The sequence below is a fragment of the Oncorhynchus keta genome, chromosome 29, assembly GCF_023373465.1.
Source record: "Oncorhynchus keta strain PuntledgeMale-10-30-2019 chromosome 29, Oket_V2, whole genome shotgun sequence".
Lineage (NCBI taxonomy): Eukaryota > Metazoa > Chordata > Actinopteri > Salmoniformes > Salmonidae > Oncorhynchus > Oncorhynchus keta.
In genome coordinates, this window is record NC_068449.1 from 46,372,360 (window position 1) to 46,389,793 (window position 17,434).

General features: G+C 41.6%; 1 protein-coding gene across 3 annotated transcripts in view; it reads left to right on the forward strand.

The window, feature by feature from the left end:
* Positions 1 to 17,434, forward strand: part of LOC118363011 (zinc finger protein 624-like) — a 57,639-nt gene that overhangs the window by 25,880 nt on the left and 14,325 nt on the right. For 2 of the 3 annotated variants that reach the window (XM_035743766.2, XM_052485241.1), the window contains exons 2-3: positions 9,601 to 9,731; positions 9,944 to 10,108. The exons of the other annotated variant lie outside the window; for it this stretch is intronic. In XM_035743766.2, coding sequence (XP_035599659.2) covers positions 9,601 to 9,731; positions 9,944 to 10,108 — 296 coding nt within the window. The remainder of the gene's footprint in view (positions 1 to 9,600; positions 9,732 to 9,943; positions 10,109 to 17,434) is intronic. 3 annotated transcript variants of the gene reach the window in all.

The following is a 17,434-nucleotide window of genomic DNA, read 5'->3' on the forward strand; positions in this document are numbered from 1 at the left end:
TGGGGGAGCCTCCCGCCAAACATCTGCAGGAAGAGGTTTTAACCTCATAACAGTTGCTGCCTTTAGCCTGCCTGCTACAGGAGATATCAACTGGAAGATGGACCCTGCGACAACACAGACACTCCCTGGCCTTCGTCCTCCTCATACTTTCCTAATGTTAAACCAGACCTCAGACAATATCAGTGCTTCAACAGTAAATGGCTACACAAGCCCATTGACAAATAACAGTAGTAGAGATGGAATCAATAAAGGCAGAAGCACCAAAGAGAAGCGCTTCCTGTGTTCATTCTGTGGGAAAGCCTTCCGTTTCCTCGAACTGTTGGAGATCCACCAGAGCATGCACACGGGGGAGAAACCAGTTGGTTGCCACATGTGCCAGGTCAGTTTCTCCCACTTGTCCCACCTGAAGAGGTACAAGAGGGGCCACAAAAGAGGAAAATCTTACAGCTGGGCCCAGTGTGAGAAGAGGTTCAGCACCAGCTGACGATGCCCCTGATGGTCCACATGGGAGAGAAGCCGTTCGCCTGAATGCACTGCGGGAAGAGGTTCTCAGGGAGGAGTTACCTCAGGATACACCACCACCACACATGTAATGTAGTACTAGTTAGTTTATAGTTCATTCGGTTGGTTTTGGATGTAGTAGGGAACTGGATGAGGTGAACTGAGGAAAGAAGGAGCATGATGAGGCAGAGTAGATGATATGCTGATGGTTTGTGTGATGGAGTCTGTAAAAATGCTTAACTTATGAAGAGTGACAACCTTGTCCATTTAGGTTGATACAGGTGTTTTATAGTAAGATAATGATAGTGCCTTAATTAATATTTACTTGACAATAAGTAGTGAAGCTGTGTGTAATGTTAAACCTTTTCCAAATTATTCTAAAATTAATTTTATCCAAGTGTGGTACCAGATTTACAGAAAATGTCAAGTGTTACCATAATGAAAAGTTATTATTCTTGTCACATATCATTTTGTGCAATAAAAGTACTGTACTTCATAGTCCCTAATGTGAGTGTATGACCATTTTATTGAAATTAAATACAAAATCAACTTACGTTTTTGTTGTTGACAGAGACTCCACCACAACCACCACCACACAGAACACAACCAGTGGACAGGAGGGCTGAACAATCTCAGTCCTGATGGTCATCAGAGAGACCGAGGCTCCAGTCAGGGATCCAGTCTGCAGCCCAGACCCTTCTCTTCACAGTCTCAGTGCAGGGATGAAGCAGGGCCTGGTAGATAGACCCTCCTGTTCCTATGATACAAACACCACAGTACCCATGCTGAACAGAGCAGGTCACCCTGGACTTCAAGCATTCACCATGAGAGGTACCTAGCCTATAACACAGCACACAATCCCAACAACACCCCAACAATGGTTAGCGGTCAAGGAGAGAGCTCAATGACCTGAAGGTGGTTGCTCCCGCTTCTACCTCTGGTGTCATTCACAACATGGAGAGGCCCTTCAAGTGTAAACTGTGTTAAAATATCTTCTCCTTCCTGAGTAACCTTACCAGACATTGGAGTGTCCACAAGGGGAAGAAATTGTATCCGTGTGGCTTGAGATATATCCAAAAATATTTCATTAAACTAGGCAAGTCAGGTAAGAACCTATTATAATGACGGCCTACCCCAGCCTAACCCGGATGATGCTGGGCCAATTGTGCTCCACCCTATGGGACTCCCAGTCATGGCCAGTTGTGATACAGCCTGGAATCGAACCTGGGTCAATTGTGAAGCCTCTAGCGCTGAGATGCAGTGCCTTGGAGCGCTGCGCCACTCGGGAGCCCAAAATCAGGGCTGAGGTCAATTAAAAATAAAGGCAGTCAATTCAGAGAGTAAACTTAAATAACAATTGAGGGGGAACATCTAATATTTTCAATTACTCCTCAAACTAATTAGAATATTTTTTTTCCATGTTTTAATTTTAAATTAAAATCACTTCCTGGATTAACTGCCTTCAATTCAAATTGACGCAGATGATGTCTGAGAACTATTCATTTGCTGAAATATTAGATATCATGTGAAGTGTCCTGGGGCAAGAGTTTATTTTGATTTTTGGGGTAAGCTCACTTTTTATTGAAGTGTAACATATTTCCCCTCTGAGTTTGGTTTTGCCTATGTTCTATTAACCTCTCTAGGGTACGTGGGATGGTAGCGTCCCACCTCGTCAACAGCCAGTGAAACTGCAGGGCGCCAAATTCAAAACAACAGAAACTAACCTTTGATGATCTTCATCAGATGACACTCATGGGACTTCATGTTACACAATACATGTATGTTTTGTTCGGTAAAGTTCATTTTTATATCCAAATATCTGAGTTTACATTGGCGTGTTATGTTCAGTAGTTCCAAAATATCTGGTGATTTTGCAGAGAGCCACACCAATTTCCAGAAATACTCATAATAAACATTGCTAAAAGATACAAGTGTTATGAATGGAATTTTAGATCCACTTCTCCTTAATGCAACCGCTGTGCCAGATTTAAAAAAAACTTTACGTAAAAAGCACACCATGCAATAATCTGAGTACGGCACTTAGAGACCAAAACAACCCAAACCGATATCCGCCATGTGTGGTCAACAGAAGTCAGAAATAGCATTATAAATATTCACTTACCTTTGATGATCATCAGAATGCACTCCCAGGAATCCCAGTTCCACAATAAATGTTTGTTTTGATCGATAATGTCCATCATTTATGTCCAAATACCTCCTTTTTGTTTGCGCGTTCAGTACACAATCCAAACTCACGACGCGCGATCACTCGGAGCAGACTAAAAGTCAAAAAGTTCCGTTAGTCCGTAAAAACATGTCAAACGAAGTTTAGAATCAATCTTTAGGATGTTTTTAACATAAATCTTCAATAATGTTCCAACCGGAGAATTCCTTTGTCTGTAGAATTGCAATGGAACAGAGCTAACTATCACGTGAACGCGTGAGACTGAGCTCGTGGCTCTCTGGCAGACCTCGGACTCATTCCCCTCTCATTCGCCCCCAGGTCACAGTAGAAGCATCAAACAAGGTTCTAAAGACTGTTGGCATCTAGTGGAAGCCGTAGGAAGTGCAATATTATCCCATAGACACTGTGTATTGGATAGGCCAAGAGTTGAAAAGCTACAAACCTCAGATTTCCCACTTCTTGGTTGGATTTTTTCTCATGTTTTTGCCTGCCATATGAGTTCTGTTATACTCACAGGCATCATTCAAACAGTTTTAGAAACTTCAGAGTGTTTTCTATTCAAATATTGACAATTGACGTTAAAGGTAAAAAATAAAATTTTCATTAAAAAAAACGTCCTTCAAGAAATTATAAAATATTTTGACAACCCTATTTATAAGCTTTTAAACTATATCAAACTCAACCGTTAATATGTTCAAATGATGAAGACATGGATGTCCCATGGTGGGGGAAGCAAAATGCGTCAACTTTGAGCATCTCTATCTCCTGAATGTTCTGGCATTCAGGTACAAAAATCACTTTCTGACCACTTGGGCAAAGACGTAGGTAAATTTAATTCAAATCAAAAGGGGTGTGGTCAAAAAGTGATTGAAATCAAATGGAGCGAGCCTTTTGTTTAAGAGGGTAATAGAGCTAGCCAGCTTGTATTCCTAAAAATCGGAGATGAGTTACCTCTGGTTCGTTCAGCCATTCCTATGGGGGAAATTATTAAATTTTTTGGATAAACGGTGAAAATAAGGTCTGAGGTAAATTACAGGTTTATAGGGGATATTTTATGTTGTGTTCTATGATATATCATAGCATGACCTTTATGAATTATGAAGCCTTTATGTGATTGTTTTGATTACGTAAATGCTTCAGAATTCCCCCAAAGTTATGTTAGCTGATGAATCAGATCTCTTAAACCTCAAGTCAGCTCTGATCTGGAAAGATACTGATGAATAGGAGATGTGTAATGTAACAAGTATACAAAGAACAGCGCGCATACGCTTTTATTTTTTGTTAACAAATATCAACAAACAAAAGAGGAATAGTCACATGCAAACAAGCATACATACAAACTATTTACATTGCAAATATAAACAAACAAATCATATTCATTAATGATACAAGTTTTAATGACCTTTTTAACCAACCAAAATGACCAACTGACCAACCAAACTAATTTTATTCTCAAACCAGTTACGAAAAAAAGACAATTATACGATTTTAAAATATCTTTGTTGTTCCATGTAAAGTATCTGTGAGGGGGGAAAGCGCGCGAACGCTTTTCCTTTAGCCACACCCGGTTTGAGCTAACGTTACATCCTTTCACCTCAGTGTAAACGGAAGTAAACAGTGACCAAGATCATTTCCACGTTACAGTTATTTGTTATTTATACTTTTTGTTGACACGATGGAACTCTAAATATGACTCGTTTAACTGCCCAGCATCACATACTTAACCCGTGCAGTCTTTATTTCGCGTTAGAGACAGGACTTGGTTACAGGACTTGATAGGTGTTATCTAGGTAACGCTAGCTGCTAAGGGTTAGCTAACAATGGCTAACTGTATGGTTTTTCACACTCAGATAGCCTCCATCATGGAGGTGCTAGCGAATGCAGCCGTGTCAGAGATCTGTAAACTCGTAGACGACGACTATGCAGTGTTTCGTTTGGAAATAACTCAAAGCCAGAAAGAAAACAGGGCATTACGGAGGAAACTACTGGAAATGAAGGTGGCACGGGAGCGCGCAGAGAGGACAATGCGAGAGCGCGTCCTCGCCAGTTCCAGAAGTGTCAAGATCCTCGACCGATACAGAGGAATGGCAAGAGGTACATTTTGCAGAATAGTCCAGGCGAAATTAAAATTATGTTCACTGTTTCATAAAGCATATAATTTGCAACACTTGTACAAATTGTGGCCCTGAACATTTCAATACTATCCATCTGCAGCCTTGCGGTATAACCTGCGTCTAAAGCTAGTCTGTCAACAAAATCAATACTATCGCCATCTACTTGTAGGGATTAAGGATGATTTTCCTTCCCCCCCTGAATTCGTATTTTATGACTATAGATGTAGAAAACACATTCATTAAAAAAACACACGATTAACTCTGGATACAATCGCGTTTGATCACAAACATGTATATTTATGCAATACATTTTCCAAAATGGATGAAAAGAAAACTACAATGATATGTATGTCCAAAATAATCTGTTTTGAGGTACTGATAATAATTACAAAAACATGTTATAGAATAGCGAACACTTTCAAATTAACTCAGTGGAAACGTATCTGAATTCTTGATAAATGGAGTACGTTCAATTATCAATCATGTAGGTAATTAAGAACAGTGGTATGATATGACATAACAATTTTATTTATCTTGCAGTGTTGAAAATTGTGTTCATATGAGAAAAAGTTTGAAACCAGTTTCTGCATATGTAAATATTTATATTTTAAGAAGATAACATGTTATAGCTACAAACATGCCAGTCTGGTGGTTTTAAAGGCCCGAGGTAGGGCTGAAATGTTAAACCTATAGTAAAAGTGAGGTTTTCCCTTCAACCCCACTAAAACAGAATCAAACTCATCAGAAAACAGTCACATACTGACAACGTATCAGGCTCCTTAACGCAATGACAAACATACCACACTTTTCTATTTAAAAAAATCTTACAGTATGAATATGTATAGGTTAACCCTAATGTCCATTTGTTAAAATACACTCGTCTTTTTCAGCAAAAAGATATGATGCATGACAGAGATGTTAGAATCCCTCTTCTCTTTTCTTCCCTCGCTATATCTGACACTAATTACAGGCCTCTCTTGTCGTTTTAAGTGGGAGAACTTGCACAATTGAAGGCTGACTAAATACTTTTTTTGCCCAACTGTACATGCCAAATATAGAACATAGTGTTCCATGAAGGTTATAGAAAATAGCTCCTACTCTTTCTTTTATCTGTTCAGACACCAATCCTACCTACAGGTCTGGAAAATTAGCTCTTTTAGTATTTCTCCAGCAGGTTTCCTCCCGGTTTCCTCATGTCAAAGATAATAAAAACAAAAACACTACAGTAAATACTACAGTATACAACAATCCACAAAAACACTTACGATAGTATATACTACAGTTTTCTTTCACTAAAGTATTTATACTAGACTTAACAGTAAATACTACAGTATTCACTGTTGTGTACTGAAGTCTGCAAAAACACTAGTAGTAGAGTATAATATAGTCTCTTCTTTTTTTTATTAGGGAAGCGAGAGATACTTCACATTCTTCCAGTTTTCCAGACGGTCAATGACTGCAGAATGGGTCTAAATGATAGTAATCAGAAAATGATAGTGTAGGGGAAAAGTACATCAATAAATAACCTCATAGCCATGTTCACAGATGTTTGCAAAAACAAAAAACACATTCATATGAACATGTAGTGACTGTTCAAATAAAAGGACTGATAAGTCATCACCTGAAGTAACCTCTTCAATATGAGACACACATGGAGACTGAGCAGAACACTGTCATTGAAGTTGTGTAGCCAATGTTTGTACTCTGAAACCACACTCATAATAAGAAGTGGTTGTTTCAAAGACAGAAACATAATGTTTGAATTTAGGCACACGGGCTGTGGTCTCAACAGACAAAACAGACTGAGCCATAGCCAGACATAGGAGCTTCAGGCACTCAGACATCTTGTCTCCAATCCATTTATTTCCTAGCATCTCCGACAAAACATCTTCCCTCATGTTTTCACTTTCCGCTGTAGATGTACAATAGTCCACTAACTATTTGAAAGAAAATAACACTTGATCGTTGTGCTAGTTCATGGTTAGACTGGCATTGATGTGACTCGCAGTACGCTTCATACGCCTCCTCCTTTCTCTGTTTGTGAAAAAGCACACTTGAACCGTGCATTGTTTTGACAACAGCAAATACCCCATTTGCCTTTGCTGGATCCAGGAACTGGCTGGGCAGGTTTGTAGTTGAGGTGACATCCATGGTGAACACCTGAGTGCTTACTTAATACGTGCTTGGATAGTTTTTTCCTGTTTTCTTTCATGTTACATTTGGGGCGTACTACCGTTTGCCAGTTTTTATATGACACATACCCACCGGGAGATTATTTGATGTCCCAGCCTCTCCCCCGGTGGGTGGTGTCCCAGCCTCTCCCCCGGTGGGTGGTGTCCCAGCCTCTCCCCCGGTCGGGAGATGGAGGAACTGATTCTTATTCAAAAACAAAGTCGCAAAAACAATGGAAGTGAGCCTGAAACCAAGGTTGCACCTGTCGATGCAACATCCTGTGGGAACAAACACAAAATGCAGAATACATTAACTCCAGATCAAAATGAATGAACACTAGTGACAAATATTATTGACCAACTTTTATATTGAATTGCTCTACCGAGGTGAGCATTTAAATGCAGGTTTAGTTTGCTTCAGTCGGTGGCCATAGGGATTGTAGAGGCCCACAGAGGACAGTGATACAGCTTGGAGCACCGTGTGCATTTCTGCACCGGGGGTGGCTGCGTCCCTTCCTGCACACTGTGATTTGACAACAAAAAAACTAGAGTTATCGAGGACATTGCTAGTTAGAACAACAACAATATGAATGAGGATGTACTTTCTGAGGACTAAGGATACAATGGAGGTTGTAACGAAAATATACTCCAGAACTTTCTAAGTGCCCTAGTGGTAAATTGAACGTCACCAAGTCAGCCTTCTTCCATCTGAAAAACATCTTACGACTCAGACCCTCTCTCACTGAGCCCACTGCTGAAACCCTCATTCACACGTTTGTTTTATCACGCCTGGACTACTGCAGCGCCATTCACTACTGACTCCCCACCAAAACACTGGACAGACTTCAACATGTTAAAAAAAATGAGGCTGCGCGAGTCCTCACACACACCAGCCCTTGAGACCCCATCACCCCACCCTCATCGAACTCCACTGGCTCCCAGTTCAATACAGGATCATCTTCAAATTGCTCATGCTCACCTACAAAGCACTCAATGGACTGGCGCCCACATACCTTACTGACCTCCTGCACCCCTTCACTCCCACCTGTTCACTGCGCTCCTCTGACACCGGCCTCCTCCACCTCCCTCGCACCAGGCTCCGCTCCACGGGAGACCTGGCTTTTAGCACTGCAGCTCCCCAACTCTGGATCTTCCTCTCCATGTCAACCTCACGATCCATACACATATTCAGGTCCACACGAACACACAGGCTTACCTGGATTCTCTGTAGTCTTGAGCTTTTATCTGTCCTTCGAGTTCACGTCCCTGGTTAGTCTGTCGTCATATTTAGTGTTCTCCCTGGTTAGTCTGTCGTCATGTTTAGTGTTTTCCCTGGTTAGTCTGTCGTCATATTTAGTGTTCTCCCTGGTTAGTCTGTCGTCATGTTTAGTGTTCTCCCTGGTTAGTCTGTCGTCATGTTTAGTGTTCTCCCTAGTTAGTCTGTCGTCATGTTTAGTGTTCTCCCTGGTTAGTCTGTCGTCATGTTTAGTGTGCTTTTATATACAGTATTTAATATAGGATTTTTTTGTTTTTTTATCCTGTTGACTTTGGGTGTCGTGAAAATAAGTCTAATAATAATAATACTTTTTTTTAAAATGATCATTATCATTGTGGGAGGATTTGCTGATTTTCTGTTCCTTTCTAACTGAACATCTCAAAATGAGCTTGATTTGATGTTATCTTGACTGGGAGTTTGATCATAAAGTGCTCCAAAATGGAAATGTTCTCTTCTGAAATATAATTTGAGGAGTGGTAGTTGACCCATACGTGCCCATGAAATCACCAGGTTCCTGGGTCCAGACCAATCAAAGGCCTTTGTGTCCCATGAATTTACACAAAGTTACAGGGTTTACACAGTCCACCATTATATAATAATCGGAAATCTTTATGATCCAAAAATGCCGATTACCAATTATTATGAAAACTTGAAATCGGCCCTAATTAATCAGCCATTCCGATTAATCGGTGGACATCTAGTGCATGGCATCATTGTCATCCTTGACCATCAAAACATAGGTGTAGACATCACCTTTTCTGTGTTAATGTTTGTTTCAGAAGATAACGCAAAATAGATTATTTGATTATGGCGGAATGTAAAATGGCCACCAAGAGGCATTTTTGTTATGCCTCCATATCAGAAAGTGTAAAGAGAGCCAAATTGTACAAGTGTACCAAGTTTTATGCTTTTATGAAAAAGTTAAGTTGTCACCTAAATCTAAAACATATCGCCTGGACTAGAAGGCAGAGGCTGCGGGGCCTGTTGCCCTGTTCTCCTCTGCGTGTGATTTTTGATGTGTTAACCACATATATGGTTAACCAGAATTGGGTCTTGGTCAATTTTTGGATAGTATGCAATCATTCACCCGATTACTTAGCAATCTTGCACAAAGACACTATATCATATTCAAATCAGATTCGTTATTTAATGAAATTCCTATTATTTACTCATAGAAAACAATGTGACGCATGGAACATAATAAATGAATCAATAAATAGTATATCAAGAAGTTATGAGAAGTGATACCTTACATCCTTGTCAATTGTAGACAGTGTCTATATTGTACAAAATACCATTGAGCATTGACAGTAGTTAACCTAACCACCTCTTGTCCCCCAATCACTCTCTCAGGTGAAGGACATCCCACTGGAGGCCATAGCAGCTTTATGAAGCCAGCGGAACACAATACATGGAGAGATGACCAACCAATCACTGTTGATGAGGGGAGTGGAACCTCAACCCAGCACGTTATTGTGATAGAGGTTCGTGTAATAGTGCTGCATAAAGAAATAAACGTTTTACTTTGTAAATCAAATGTGGCCAGTTTACTTCAGAAAGGCTTCCCTCAGCTATTCACTTGCTTACATGAACATCCTTATTTATCTGCCATAGGGGAGCTTGTGAGGCTTCCCTACGACATTGTTATCCAATTCAACTAGTTACCGGCAACAATCTCCTCTTTTCTTGTTGTCAGGCTGCAGATGCAGAGGTTATAGGTTCTGGGGTCAAGCAGGAGAGGTCTGTAGGAGAGGAGGACCCACGTCACTGCAGAGACATCCAAACTGGAGCGCCCCCTGAAGCCACGGAGGACCTCGCTGCCGCTGTGCCCCATCCCAGGACCCGACGAAGCATCACGGAGGTCAGTGGAACGCCGAACGACGTCCTCAAGTCAGAGACCGACACAGAGACTTTAACTGTAACACAAAGGCTCTTACGTACAAGATCTGACCACAGATCAAACCCAGAGAGACTGGTGCTGGGGAATCTGGGCTGTCCTCCTGCTCCTGGCTCAGAGTATTTACCTGTATTACACCAGAGCCAGAGGACGGTTAATTCCCATGGAGATGGTGATGCGTTAAACACAGGAGGTGATGATCCTTCTTGTTCTTACGTTACAAAGATTGACCCTGGCAACATATCCTTGGGTTTAGAGAGACAGACTGATCTGTCTAGAGGGGACTGGAACCGGTACAGTAGTAGTGTATACTCTGAAGGGTGCCTAGATAAGAAAGGGGAGTGTCTAGTTGTAGATGAGGTGACTGTGAAAGTGGAGGACGACACTCCTCTGACATGGAATGCTGACAAGACTCACTTAGGAGAAGGACACTCGCAAGGCAACACCAGAGACTTCTTAGACTACAGTGAAAGCTTAGCGACAAATCTAAATGTTGTGACCCACTCCCCTTTACACTCTTTCAGGGATCGCGACCCAGTGTCCAAGTCGATGGCTCCTTCCGATTTACAAGGCTGTGTCCTTTTCGATCCGGTATTGAACTCAAACGACAGGGCTAGAGCCCAGGCTCAGGGAGGGGGAGCTACATCAGGCAATAGTAAAGAAAAATCGTTCCTCTGCATGTTCTGTAACAAAGGCTTCAGCTGCCCCCAGAACGTGGCGATCCACCAGAGGGTCCACACAGGGGAGAAACCCTACAGCTGTACCCAGTGTCACATGCGCTTTGCCCAGGCTGGAACCTTGAAGAGGCACCAGAGGGTCCACACAGGGGTGAAACCCTTCAGCTGTACCCAGTGTCATATGCGCTTCGCCCAGGCTGGTGACCTGAAGAGGCACGAGAGGGTCCACACAGGAGAAAAGCCATTCGCCTGTAATCACTGCGGAAAGAGGTTCTCTGAGAGGAGATATCTCAGGATACACCTGCAAAAAAATAATTTCCACTCTTTAACATAGAAAGTAACCATTCCACTTGATAGCTTCTGACGTTTAGATCCTACATTAAAGGAACACTCAGAGAGATGACATAGATGCAAAAAGTAAACCACAGCAGTGGGTCAATTTCTACAACAACTACGAGCATTGAAGTGCAAGGCCCAGACATTGTAGGATATACAGTAATTTCAGAAATAATTCACACCCCTTGATTGTTTTCCACATTTTGTTGTGTTACAGTCTGATTTTTTGTTGTTGCTGAAATTGACATTTTGTGTGTCACTGGCCTACATACAATACCCCATAATGTCAAAGTGGAATGATGTTTTTAGACATTTTTACAAATGAATAAAAAATTCAAAGCTGAAAGATCAAATCACATTTTATTGGTCACATACACATGGTTAGCAGATGTTAATGTGAGTGTAGCGAAATGCTTGTGCTCCTAGTTCCGAAGGTGAGCGATGACTGAGCGGCAGAGGCAAGATGTAATAGATGGTATAAAATACAGTATATACTTATGAGATGAGTAATGTAAGATATGTAAACATTATTAAAGTGGCAAGTGATCAATTTATTAAAGTGCCCAATGACTTTCAGTCTGTATGTAGGCAGCAGCCTCTCTGTGTTAGTGATGACTGTTTAACAGTCTGATGGCCTTGAGATATAAGCTGTTTTTCAGTCTCTCATTTCCAGCTTTGATGCACCTGTACTGACCTGACCTTCTGGATGGCAGCGAGTTGAACAGGCAGTGGCTTGGGTGGTTTTTGTCCTTCCTGTGACATCGGGTGCTGTAGATGTCCTGTTTGCCCCCGGTGATGCGTTGTGCAGACCGCAATGCCCTCTGGAGAGCTTTACGGTTCTGGGCGGTGCAGTTGCTGTACCAGGCGGTAATACAGCCCGACAGGAAGCTCTCAATTAAAAAGTTTGAGGGTTTTAGGTGACAAGCCACATTTCTTCAGCCTCCTGATGTTGAAGTTGCGCTGTTGCGCCTCCACCACACTGTGTGTAGTTGGACCATTTCAGTTTGTCCGTGATGTGTACACCAAGGACCTTAAAACTTTCCACCCTCTCCACTACTGTCCCGTCGATGTGGATAGGGGGTGCTCCCTCTGCTGTTTCCTGAAGTCCACAATCATCATCTTTGTATTGTTTATGTTGAGAGAGAGGTTGGTTTCCTGACACCACACTCCAAGGGCCCTCATCTTCTCCCTGCAGGCTGTCTCATCATTGTTGGTAATCAAGCCCACTAATGTTGTGTCGTCTGCAAACTTGATGATTGAGTTGGAGGTGTCCATGGCCACACAGTCGTGGGTGAACAGGGAGTACAGGAGGGGGCTGAGAACACAACCTTGTGGGGCCCCAGTGTTGAGGATCAGCGAAGTGAAGATGTTGTTTCCTACCTTCACTACCTGGGGGAACCTGTCAGAAAGTCCAGGACCCAGTTTCTCAGGGTGGGGTTGAAACCCAGGGCCTCAAGCGTAATGATGAGCTTGGAGGGTACTATAGTGTTGAATGCTGAGCTGTAGTTAATGAACAGGATTCTTACATAGGTATTCCTCTTGTCCAGATGGGATAGGGCAGTGTGATGCCGATTGCATCGTCTGGGGATTTATTGGGTCGGTATGCAAATTGAAGTGGGGTGGCAGGTAAGGTGGAGGGGATATGATCCTTGAATAGTCTCCCAAAGCACTTCATGATGACAGAAGTGAGTGCTACGGGGCGATAGTCATTTAGTTCAGTTATCTTTGCCTTCTTTGGTACAGGAACAATGGTGGCCATCTAGAAGCATGTGGGGACAGCAGACTGGGATATGGAGAAATTGAATATGTCCGTAAACACGCCAGCCAGCTGGTCTGCACATGAGTCAATAAGTATTCAACCCCTTTGTTATTGCGAGCCTGAACAAGTTCAGGAGTAAGCATTTGCTAAAATGTCATATAATAAGTTGCATGGACTCTGTCTGCCATAGTAGTGTTTAACATGATTTCTGAATGACTGCCTTGTTTCTGTACACCACACATGCAATTATCTGTAAGGTCCCTCAGTCGAGCAGTCGAGCAGTGAATTTCTAACACAGATTCAACCACAAAGACCAGGGAGGTTTTCCAATGTCGCACAAAGAAGAGCACCTATTGGTAGATGGGTTAAAAATATAAAAATACTGTACATTGAGCATATCCCTTTGAGCACGGTGAAGTTATTAATTGCACTTTGGATGGTGTATCAATACACCCAGCCACTACAAAGATACAGGCGTCCTTCCCAACTCAGTTACCAGAGAGAATGAAACTGCTCATGAGGCCAATGGTGACTTTAAACAAGAGGTCAACCGATTATGATTCTTCAACACCGATACCGATTATTGGAGGACCAAAAAAAATCGATACAGATTATTCTGACGTTTTTTAAAATGTATTTTATATAATGACAATTACAACAATACTGAATTAACACTTATTTTAACTTAATACATCAATAAATTCAATTTAACCTCAAATAAATAATGAAACGTGTTTAAATAATGCAAAAACAAAGTGTTGGAGAAGAAAGTAAAAGTGCAATATGTGCCATGTAAGAAAGCTAACGTTTAAGTTCCTTGCTCAGAACATGAGAACATATGAAAGCTGGTGGTTCCTTTTAACATGAGTCTTCAATATTCCCAGGTAAGAAGTTTTAGGTTGTAGTTATAGGACTATTTCTCTCTATACGATTTGAATTTAATATACCTTTAACTATTGAATGTTCTTATAGGCACTTTAGTATTGCCAGTGTAGCTTCCATCCCTCTCCTCGCCGCTACCTGGACTCGAACCAGGAACATGGTTCAGAGCAAGGGGAACAACTACTCCAAGTCTCAGAGCGAGTGACGTTTGAAACGCTATTAGAGCGCACCCCGCTAACTAGCTAGCCATTTCACATCGGTTACACCAGCCTAATCTCGGGAGTTGATAGGCTTGAAGTCATAAACAGCGCAATGCTTGAAGCATTGCAAAGAGCTGCTGGCAAACACAGTAAAGTGCTGTTTGAATGAATGCTTACAAGCCTGCTGGTGCCTACCATCGCTCAGTCAGACTGCTCTATCAAATCATAGACTTAATTATAATATAATAACACACAGAAATACGAACCTTAGGACATTAATATGGTCGAATCCGGTAACTATATCATATTCTTTCAGTTAAATACGGAACCGTTCCGTATTTTCTCTAACGGATGGCATCCCTAAGTCTAAATATTGCTGTTACATTGCACGACCTTCAATGTTATGTCATAATTACGTACAATTCTGGCAAATTAGTTCGCAATGAGCCAGGCGGCCAGAACTGTTGCATATACCCTGACTCTGTGTGCAATGAACGCAAGAGAAGTGACACAATTTCACCTGGTTAATATTGCCTGCTAACCTTTCTTTTAGCTAAATATGCAGGTTTACAAATATATACTTCTTTGTATTGATTTTAAGAAAGGCATTGATGTTTATGGTTAGGTAGACGTTGGAGCAACGACAGTCCTTTTTCACGAATGCGCACCGCATCGATTATATGCAACGCAGGACACGCTAGATAAACTAGTAATATCATCAACCATGTGTAGTTATAACTAGTGATTATGATTGATTGATTGTTTTTTATAAGATAAGTTTAATGCTAGCTAGCTACTTACCATGGCTTCTTACTGCATTAGCATAACAGGCAGGCTCCTCGTGAGGCAAGTGGTTAGAGCGTTGGACTAGTTCAAATCTAATCAAATTTATTTATATAGCCCTTCGTACATCAGCTGATATCTCAAAGTGCTGTACAGAAACCCAGCCTAAAACCCCAAACAGCAAGCAATGCAGGTGTAGAAACACAGTGGCTAGGAAAAACTCCCTAGAAAGGCCAAAACCTAGGAAGAAACCTAGAGAGGAACCAGGCTATGTGGGGTGGCCAGTCCTCTTCTGGCTGTGCCGGGTGGAGATTATAACAGAACATGGCCAAGATGTTCAAATGTTCATAAATGACAAGCATGGTCGAATAATAGTAAGGCAGAACAGTTGAAACTGGAGCAGCAGCATGGCCAGGTGGACTGGGGACAGCAAGGAGCCATCATGTCAGGTAGTCCTAGGGCATGGTCCTAGGGCTCAGGTCCTCCGAGAGAGAGGAAGAAAGAGATAAGGAGAGAATTAGAGAACGCACACTTAGATTCACACAGGACACCGAATAGGACAGGAGAAGTACTCCAGATATAACATACTGACCCTAGCCCCCCGACACATAAACTACTGCAGCATAAATACTGGAGGCTGAGACAGGAGGGGTCAGGAGACACTGTGGCCCCATCCGAGGACACCCCCGGACAGGGCCAAACAGGAAGGATATAACCCCACCCACTTTGCCAAAGCACAGCCCCCACACCACTAGTTAACCGTAAGGTTGCAAGATTGTATCCCTGAGCTGACAAGGTAAAAAATCTGTCGTCCGGCCCCTGAACAAGGCAGTTAACCCACCGTTCCTAGCCATCATTGAAAATAAGAATGTGTTCTTAACTGACTTGCCTCGTTAAATAAAGTTGTAAAAAAAAATAATTTAAAAAAGGCTAAATCGGCGTCCAAAAATACAGATTTTCGATTGTTATGAAAACTTGAAATCGGCCCTAATTAATCACCCATTCCGATTAATCGGTCGACCTCTACTTTAAACAGTTAAGAGTTGAATGGCTGTGATAGGAGAAAACTGAGGATGGATCAACAACATTGTAGTTACTCCACAATACCAACCTAATTGACAGAGTGAAAAGAAGGAAGCCTGTACAGAATAAAATATTCCAAACATGCATTCTGTTTTCAATATGGCACAACTAGTAAAACTGAAAAAAATGTGGCAAAGAAATTGTCTTGAATATGTTTGGGCCAAACACATCACTGAGTACCACTCTTCATATTTTCAAGCATGGTGTTGGCCGTGGTGGTTGGCAAGGACTAGTGAGTTTTTTTTAGGATACATTTTAAAGGAATAGAGCTAAGCACAGGCAAAATCCTAGAAGAAAACCTGGTTGTTTTGTTTTCCAACAGACACTGGGAGAATAATTCACCTTTCAGCAGGACAATAACCTTAAACACAATGCCAAATATACACTGGTTGCTAACCAACACGACATTGAATGTTTCCAAGTGGCCTAGTTACAGTTTTGACTTAAATCGTCTTGAAAATCTATGGTAAGACTTGAAAATGGCTTTCTAGCAATGATCAACAACCAACTTCACAGAGCTTGAACAATTGTTTAAAAGAATCATGTACAAATATTGTACAATCCAGGTGTGCAAAGCTTTTCGAGATTTACCCAGAAAGACTCACAGCTGTAATCGATGCAACAGGTGATTCTAACATGTATTGTCCCAGAAGTGTGAATGCTTATGTAAAGGAGAAATTTTCAATGCATTTGCTAAATTTTCTAAAACATGTTTTCACTTTGTCAATTTAGATGCACTATTGTAAAGTGGCTGTTCCACTGGATGTCATAAGGTGAATGCACCAATTTGTAAGTCGCTCTGGATAAGAGCGTCTGCTAAATGACTTAAATGTAATGTAAATGTAATGTCATTGTGGGGTATTGTGTGTAGATGAGTGAGGGGAAACATCTATTTAATCCATTTTGAATTCAGGCTGTAACACAACAAAATGTGGAATAAGTCAAGGTCCATGAATACTTTCTGAAGGCCCTGTATAAGGCATATACAGTATAAGCCTATAAAGTCTGTTACATAGTGTTTGTACTGTGTAGGCAAGTGTTTACCAACTCCAGTCCTCAAATCCCCCAACAGGACACATTTTCATTGTAGCCACAGACAAGCACACCTCATTCAACTCAGAGGGCTTAATGATTAGTTGACCAGTTGAATCAGGTGTGCTTGTCCAGTGCTACAATAAAAATGTGTACTGTTGGAGGTACTTGAGGACTGGAGTTGGGAAACACTGGTGTAGGCTATATGATGTTCACACATGCCTAGTACATTAATTCCATTCAACTGCAGAATACAATTCCCTGGGCACTTTTAATGAGAAAATTAATACACTTTACCAAGTTAACAGACAGATTACCGACCATTTCGAATCCCACCGTATATTCTCCGCTATGCAATCTGTTTTCAGAGCTGGTCATGGGTGCTAAATGATATCATAAACGCCATCGATAAGAGACATTTTTGTGCGGCCGTATTCATCGACCTGGCCAAGGCGTTCGACTGTCAATCACCACATTCTTATTGGCATACTCAACAGCCTTGATTTCTCAAATGATTGCCTCGCCTGGTTCACCAACT